Genomic DNA, 9,259 nt, shown 5'->3' on the forward strand with positions numbered 1-9,259 from the left:
TTTAACTTTATCTTTCTTCTTCTGGAGCTCGTTCATTTATAAGACGATAAAAATAGAAACACGAGATGAATTCTAAAAGTTTTCCCTCTTTATTTCATTTATGTGGTCTCTACAGAAGATTTCATGGAGCGAAAGCTTCCCCTTTATTCAATCCTTAGATGCACAAAAGCAGACTGCTCAGCAGTCACAATCCATGGACCACCTCCGGTTGCCGTTTTTAATTACATTCCAGTTGCACTGCAATCACAGCAACTAGAGTTCACGACACCATTAGTGTGTTCCAGTTGGGTTTCTCATAACATCTTCTACCGCTATGCTTCTGCTTTACAAGGTTCTACTGCCACTCAAACGGCTCCCGTCCTCTGATACGACATCTAAGACTTCTGAGATTTTCTTCAAGCAAGTACAATACACTAATGATAAAGTGCTTACACGATTCTTTAATTAAACATAAACTGCTGGAAGTAGTAACAAAAAGTAAGAAAAAAGTAGACTGAAGAGCTTCATATAGCAGTCACAGACAAACTGACGTTGATCACTTTTAGAAAGAAGTTCAAATTTGAAGCATACGTACTCATGGTTATTCTTAAAGAATATTCATTTTATTTCATTATTCACTGGACTTGGCCAGTTATACCAACTTAAAATAAAATCAAAATTTCGGATCAATAGTTCTGATATTATCTAGAGTGATCATTGAAAACATCTACATACATTTTTTTTGCTGTTCTGATGATTATTTGATATCTCTCAAAAGGCTCCAGTGCACTATACGGTTGTGGTTTGAGTAGAAATTTCAATTCGCCAGCATATCTGCTTCTTTGATGGCAACATATCCAACCAACGAAATTGTCGAGTGTAGCGACCGATTGTTTGTGGTGAAGCATTACCGTCGCCACATACAGCATGTCGTTGTCGTCGGCGTCGGAGTCATTCCCCATTGAGTGCAATTTAGAGAGTAAATGGACTCCTGGGAGTTGCCATAGAGACAGAGTTACGTCGTCTGCACAGCCAGAAGGAAGGAATTTCATTCCACGGTGCGGAGCTTACCATTTATTAACATTTATTTTCCATCCTCTTTTGTTCCTACAAGTTATTTCGAAATTATATACCTTAATATCAAAATGAATTCTGTCCGTATTCAAATCCTATATAACCGTGTGTAAGAAGATATTAGATTAAAGACGCGAATGATTTATTTGAAGTTTATGATATTTAGTACCTCAAGTCAGCCTTCCCAATCCAGGGATGATTAAGCCGATTCTTGATACGATCGAAGTTATTTTTAATGAAGAAAATTATCGGGGTCTCCATTAGCGTCGCGTGCTTATCGATTGCTTATCTTGAAATGTGACGGAAACATTTTTAATTCTCTGGATATAGTGTAACCATTTTGCTGGCCACACAAGATACATACCCAGGTAAACGGTAAGCATTAAATAATTCATTTAAGTAGTATTATATGCGCCTTTACGGCAACCCATTAAATGCCTTTAAACCCTGTAATCGCCTTAAAAGCTATTTTAATGCAGGTTTTGACCCAATATATAAAGCACCCATCGAACATTGTTCAATGAAATAATAAAAAGTAGACTAACTATGTAACTAGTGATGAGGTAACGACAAGTGCAAGTACAAGTACGGCAAGTCAATGGAATGGAAAAAAATATGGTTTATGTCTGAAACTTGATTATGCATATGTACAACATGTGATAGATTTAGTTCGGAAAAGGTATTGGAGTAGGGAAAGCACCTGTCATGCGAACTGGGGTCGTGGGATCAAACCCCACCGAAGGGGCGGTTACCCTCCAATACCTTTTCCGAACTAAATCTATCACATGTTGTACATATGCATAATCAAGTTTCAGACATACTATATATAATAGCCCTGTTTGTCTGTCCGGTGACTAGCCAACCAGACGCAGCACGCGGGGAAATTCCCACAAAAAATAAAATATTTGACACTTCAATTCTTTTTTTACTATCAGATGCAGAAAACAAAACCAGTGACAACCTTAGACAATCAGACACAGCATTTGATGTAAAAATTCACAGACAACAGACGTTGAAAATTTTGTTTTTTTTTCAATGCATGAATTAATGAACCGTTTATATTGAAAAAAAAAACACTTGCCACGGGCGCTACAGCGTCCACAAATAAACTAGTAGTAATTAATTTCCACTCCGGGTGGCTTAATACCCGGCATATAGGCAATTAACTTTGAATGTACTGATCTCGAGTGGCGATCTCTCTTCGCTTGTGTGGTCGTGTTGGGATCTGACGACCAAACTGGCACAACCTCACACAACCCTACTTCATTGAGCGCCGTTGCTGATGAAGCAAGTGTGTAGGAGCCGGACAATATTAAATACTCATCCTACTTGGTTGACATTGTGCACAAAAATACATTTGAGAGAGTTAGTTCTGAAAATGTATTGCGAGAGATCGGCTGGTACCGGGTGCTGGGAATTTGGTTTCATCAGTACCCGCTAAGCTGCGGTGGACGACGGAGGTCCTTCGTAGCTTAGTAGGGAAAGCACCTGTCATGCGAACTGGGGTCGTGGGATCAAACCCCACCGAAGGGGCGGTTACCCTCCAATACCTTTTCCGAACTAAATCTATCACATGTTGTACATATGCATAATCAAGTTTCAGACATAGTAATTAATTTCCACTCCGGGTGGCTTAATACCCGGCATATAGGCAATTAACTTTGAATGTGTACTGATGGTTTATGTACTGATTATATTCTCAATTCTAAAGTTCATTTGGACAAATAGTCCCCACTTCAAGTACACTCATTTTAACCTGCAACATTGCCGCATAATTAGGGGAAGGTGAGGAGACTTGATCCCCGGTGTTGCGAAGGCAACGAAATAGAGATGAATCTCCAAATATTTGAACGACGTGTATTTATTGCATAAACTGATGACGACGTTAAAAATTTCCTACCAGAAAAGGGGTCCAATACGGTAGATTAGCAATTAGCATTCATTGTACATAATATGTTTCTAGTTGTATATATGTGTAATCTACTATAGATTCATTTCTAGTTTTTAGCCATATAAGCATAGATATAAGCAGACTTACGTTTAGTGTCCCTTTTGTATGTTCCTTCGTATTTAGTTTTAGAATCTGGGATCGAAATGCTACAAATACAATAAGGCGGTTAAGTTCAGTTTTCGTTCTTACTAAATGTATACCTTTTACCTGTCGTGATGTGAATTATGTTTGCTTTATGTAGTATAACTTGTATGGGACCGCAGTATTTAGAATAGAACTAGACAATAAGGATTAATACAGTAAGTTTACTTTAGCTTATAGCAATAATTAAGGACTGCATGGAACTAACCTACGATTCAGAATTGCCGCACTATTTTTCTTGTTCGACGATTATTTATAGGTTTTAGCAATAATATAGTATAGTAAGGTATCAAATTCACACTATTTTAGGTAGGATAGACAATTTGTTGGTAATTTTAAGTAGATAACTAAGAGAAATTAAATTTCAGCTAATGTAGGCTCTCACGCTTGTTTACTTTCTGCCGCAATAGATACCGAGATTGATTTTTCCCTATTGTTCTAAGTACCTGACATAGTAGCATTACTCATCCAGTGGGCGAACACAATTTCTACGGCTGGATGTGCGGTGCTAGGCAAAGTTTTGCAACATTCTCCCCCCAGTACTTCGAGACCATTGAATCGATGTACTCACTCAATAGCACCGACGTCTAATACTGCTATTTTTGTTGCCGGCCTCTCGAGAAGTCCACTTGTTGTCTGTACAGTCACTCGACGTACCTGACCGTCCTTAGCGTGAACCGCTTCAACCACACGTCCTTGTGGCCAGCAGCTTCTCGGGAGGTTAAGTCGACGACTAGTACTAGATCCCCCTTCTGGATTGGCTTTGCAGGCTGAAACCATTTTGTCCTGCGGGTTATGGTAGGCAGGTACTCGGCTACCCACTTTTTCCAGAAGTTGTCGGCGTACAGCTGGGCCATCTTCCACGATCTTTTCAGCACAATTGCTCTGTCGTCGAAGGCGATCGGGGGCTTGCTTCCATTAGCAGAACCCAACAGAAAATGGTTCGGTGTTAAAGGCGGTTCCATGTCGTTTTCAAGGGTATGTCAGTGAGCGGTCTTGAGTTCAGGATCATCTCAATCTCTATAAGCATGGTTCGTAGGATTTCATCAGATGGCAAGAGGGAGGATCGAAGTCGTTCATGGTTTTCTTGACGGACTGAATCAAGCGTTCCCAGCAACCTCCAAAGTGCGGAGAAGCTGGTGGATTGAATGTCCACTTCGTATTAGGACTCACGAACTCGACCATGAGACTTTCTTCGTTGACCTTTTCAGGGCTTCGCGTAACTCTCGAGAAGCTCCGATGAAGTTTGTCCCTCGGTCACTTAATATTTCCAGCGGCATCCCCCTTCTAGCAATGAAGCTTCGTAGCGCTAGGATGCACGAATCTGTCGTCAATGAGTGAGCGACTTCGATGTGTACACCCCTGGTTGTCATACAGGTCAGCAAGACACCCCACCTTTTTTCCGTTCGTCTTCCTACAAGTACGGACATTGGCCCAAAATAATCAACTCCCGTATATGAGAATGGTCGCTGAAATGCTGCCAGTCGGGCTCGAGGTCGATTTCCCATTTCTGGGGGCTGCGGGTGTGTCTGTCGTATTTTGCACCGCTGACAATTCTTGCGAACACGGTCGAACTCTGATCGAAGGCGGGGAATGTTATACTTCATCCGGATCTGGTTCAATGCTGTTTGATTATTTTGATGACGATACGTTGCATGATAGCTAGCTATCAATAAGTTGGTTACGTGATTCTGCCTTGGGAGTATGATAGGATTTTTGGTTCCTTCATCTACCCATTCGCACGCATTGATTCGCCCTTGCATTCTGAGGACACCCTGCTTATCAATGGTTGGGCTCAGCTTGTACAACGGACTGGTTTTCGGCAGAATGCGCTCCCATGGGTGAGACTCGGGTTTACTGTTGCGGAGCAACTGGACTTCATCTGGATAAGCCTGGTGCTGAACCAAACGATAAATTGTGTTCTCAGCAAGACTCAGCTCTTCCTGTGTTAAGGGTCCCAGCTGCATTGATACTTTCTTCTTGCGATTACAAAGATTGTCGATAAACCGGTGAACATATCCAATCGTTCTTAGTAACCGATTCCATTTAGAGAAGCGGTCAAAGTTTACTAGTAGTGGAGCGACAGCTGTGTGGTGGAGAATGCTGGATCGGCCACTGCTCTTCGGGCTCCCACAGAAAATCGGGTCCGCGGAACCAACGACTGCTTGGTTGGAAGTTTGGCAACCTTTGCCACTTCGTGCCTTCGTCTGCTACATTTTTCTTTGTTGACAGCCACTTCCACTCGCTCACCTTCGATGTATCAAGTAGTTCACTCACCCTGAATGCCACGAATTGGCTATATCGTCGGTGGTTCGATCGCAACCAGCAGACAACATCACGGGAGTCGGTCCAGAAAACGCGACGCATGATCCTCAATCGATGTGACTTGACGATGGAATCGGCGAGTCGAGAACCAATCACAGCAGCCTGAAGCTCAAGGCGAGGTATGGAAAGGAACTTCAGAGGGGAAACACGTGTCTTCGATCCAACCAGCGAGCATTCAACCTTTCCTTTTTCTTCGAACCTGAAATAGGCAACAGCAGCAATCCCGTTCTCACTGGCGTCGCAGAAAATATGCAATTCCAAATTACTTGTCGGATTGGCGGACGTTTCGATTCTGTAGCAGCGAGGAATGTTGACTTGACGGACGCGAGGTAGCACTTCAACCCATGTCAACCATCTTTCAGCTAGCTTTCCGCTGATCTCGTCATCCCAGCCGCATCCTGCACGCCAGATTTCTTGTAGCAGGATCTTCAAGTAGATCAGCAAATTAGCGATGAGTCCTACTGGATCAAATATTGCCATCAACGTCCTCAGCACTTCACGTTTCGTGGGCATTCTAACACCTGACAGTAGTTCGACATCGTGCTTCGGTGATAACTTAAAGGTGAACGTATCTGTGGTCGTGTTCCACCACATCCCCAGCACCTTTTCCGTTGGCATTTCAGCATGAAACCCTAAATTTTTCTCTGCGGTGCTGTTATCATGCAGATTTGCGAGGACCAACTTGGAGTTCGATAACCAATTCCGAATCTCGAAGCCTCCTTCAGAGTGAATGGTGCGCACTTCGTTGGCTAGCTTCACTGCTTCTTCCTCGGTCTCTACACTTGCCAACATGTCGTCGACATAGTGTTCGTACTTGATGGACTCAACCGCTCTCGGATACTTATCTTTGAACCTATCAGCGTTTAGATTCTTCACGTAGTGTGCACAACTTGGGGAGCATGCAGCGCCAAAGGTCATTACTGTCACTACATATACTTCAGGCTCGTTTTCCAGATTTCCATCGTTCCATAGAATCATTTGGCTCCGCTGATCCTGCGCTTTCATTCGAACTTGGAAGAACATTTCTCTGATGTCACCTACAACCGCGATGCGAAATTCACGGAATTTGTAGAGCACTGTTAAAAGCGATACCAGTTGATCAGGCCCGGTCAGGAGGAATGAATTAAGCGAGACACCGTTGACTTCTGCCGCTGCATCGAAGACTATCCGTAGTTTACCGGGTTTGTTCGGATTTATGACAGGGAAGATAGGCAGAAACCAGTCATTGGGACGCTTCACCGCCTTCTCCGTTTCTGAAAGCCTCCGGATATACCCCTTTTCTTCATACTGGATCATCTTCACACGAATCGCTGCCGCTAGTTCCGGTTCCCGCATCATCCGCTTCTGGAGGCAGGCAAAATGCTTCAAAGCCATTCGTTTGTTGTTAGGCAGCTGGACCTGATCAAAACGCCACAGTAGGCCGGTCTCGAAGCGGTTTCCAATTAGACGTGTTTCAGTTGCCAGAATCTTCAATGCCCTCTCTTCGTCCTTTGATGGCATTGTGTTATACGTGCCGCTGATTCCCAAGGATTCTATTGAAAAGTACTCCTTTAGGGCTACGTCCATTCCTTCTTCTTTCATGCACGGGCATATATGAAAGCTATGATGACCACTGTAGTTAGAGTTGATCGCTCCAGATTCCATAGCACACGGACCGTAAATCATCCATCCAAGACGAGTTCTTGACACCACTGGTTCATGTTCGCCTCCTTCTATGCTTTTCAAAGCATGGCCCAGTCGACAGTTGTCCATTCCAATAAGGATTCGGGAGGAGGCATTGTCGTACGGTTCCAGTGGCAATCCATTGATGAAGCTGTATTTGCTAGCTAATTTTGACACTGATAGTGATTGCTTAGCCAGAGAAAGATCTCGGACTGTGTGGACTTCTGGGAGCTCAATTATTTCACTAGTTTCACTCGTGCCAGATATCTTCAGAGCCAGCACTACGGATTCGTTTTCCTCTCGCTGATGGCCGTTGGTCCAGTCGAGGCACAATGGGTAAGGCTTCCCCTTAAGTCCTAATTCTCTCAACAGACTGTCCTCCATCAGGGTTGCTGAAGAACCGTCGTCGAGAAACGCATAGGTTGTTACTTGTCTCCCTTTACCGTATATCGTCACGGGCACGTAGCGGAATAAAATTCTCCTCGCCATTTTCGAATGCGTGTTACAGCTTTGCGTCGACGAATTCTCGACCAATGGTTTCGCTGATTCCATTGTGGAAGGCTTGCTATACCGCTTGTCGTCGTGCAACAGCTTGTTGTGCATGAACGTACAATCGTTTCTTCCGCAAGGCGTTTTAACTTGACAAGCACCAAAGTGCTTCCGCAAACATTTTTTGCACAATTTCTGCTCCTTAACAATTGTCCAGCGTGACCCAACATCCATATCGAGAAACCTTGGGCACTTTTCAGGACCGCTGCATTCATTCCGGCAAATAAGACACCTTCTAGGATCAGCAGCCGGTCGATCATACGAAGGGACGTCGATACTAAGATCGCCTTCTGTATGGATGTTGATGTAATTGTTCCCCTTCTGTCCATGTCTCTCTGGTTTTGGGGCGCTAATGGATGGAATAGTGACGATGCTCGCAGCTTCAACCAACTTCCCCAACCAATCTCCAAATTCTGTTAACGTTACCCTGTTTAGCCCCTGCCGGTGGTACGCCCAATTCAACCTGATAGCCGGCGGCAATCTTTCCGTCAATTCCTGCAGTAGAGCCACGTTGCACATGTACTCATTTAGGCCTGAAGCGGTGATAGTGGCACAAACGTTTTGTACCGCAACTCCGAAGTCGATCAGCGTTTGCAGATTCTCTGCTTTCGGTGGCGGCATCTCACGAATTTTGTTCACTAGCGAATGAACGATGATCTCTGGTCTTCCAAAAAGGGTCTTGAGTGTCGCTAGTACTCCAGGCAGACTAGCAGGCAGTAGCAGCCGACAACGTACCGCTTCCAAGGCCTTTCCTTTAAGGCTTCGTTGTAGTCTTAGCATGTTCTCTTCCTCACTGTATCCACAAATTCTAGTTGAGTGCTCGTAACTTGCTAGGAAGAGTGGCCACTCCTCTGGGTTTCCGGAAAATGTTGGGAGTTCTTTGTTGACCGCTTGACGCGCTGATACTTGGCTTTGACTCAGCAAAGGAACACCAAAGACACTGCTCACATCTGGCTGGAACACGGTCGCTTGAGGATTCATCCCTATGGTTACACCTCTGTCAATCGCTGTGTGCCGCTGTAGAAGCTGTTTTCGTTCTTCCAATTGTCGTCTCTCTAATGCATGTTTCTCTTCCATCAACTTCAACTCCTGCGCTAAATAATTATCGCCCTGGCTTGCATCGTGAACCTACACTTGAGGTAACGGAATGCTGGTAGAACTAGCAGTTGGTCCTGCTCCAAGGGGCCAATGTAGTGGATGGTTCACAGTACTATCCATCGCTGCCCCACCACTGGCCACATCTAGTAGTTGTTTATTACCTAAACTCCCGCGTAATCTTTCGCCGAACGTCATTCGGAGACTATGGTCAGCCGAGTTTACTGCCACTCCAGCAATAGCTTGTGTGGGCTGCTTGCTTGACGAACTCGCCGTCGGACCACCCACGTTTAAGCTAGCGGTTTGATGCTGCTGCTCCAATTGCTGTAAGCGTTGCTCTGTTGCATTCAGTTTCTGAATATACTGCTCCCGTTGATCTTTGAGATCCTTCACACGCTGGTCATCCTTCTCCTTGATCATCTTCTCGAACTTCTTTTGCATCATTGCTAATTGCTCCTGCAGATATTTCTCCACGTTCAGACC

General features: G+C 44.3%; 1 protein-coding gene across 1 annotated transcript; it reads right to left on the reverse strand.

Annotated features, from left to right (window-relative positions):
- Positions 1–5,203: 5,203 nt before the first annotated feature.
- Positions 5,204–8,662, reverse strand: LOC134221800 (uncharacterized). Its single transcript, XM_062700981.1, has one exon. It carries the CDS (start codon positions 8,660–8,662, stop codon positions 5,204–5,206), a length of 3,459 nt encoding a protein of 1,152 aa, XP_062556965.1.
- Positions 8,663–9,259: the final 597 nt, after the last annotated feature.

This window comes from Armigeres subalbatus, chromosome 3, assembly GCF_024139115.2.
Source record: "Armigeres subalbatus isolate Guangzhou_Male chromosome 3, GZ_Asu_2, whole genome shotgun sequence".
Classification (NCBI taxonomy): domain Eukaryota; kingdom Metazoa; phylum Arthropoda; class Insecta; order Diptera; family Culicidae; genus Armigeres; species Armigeres subalbatus.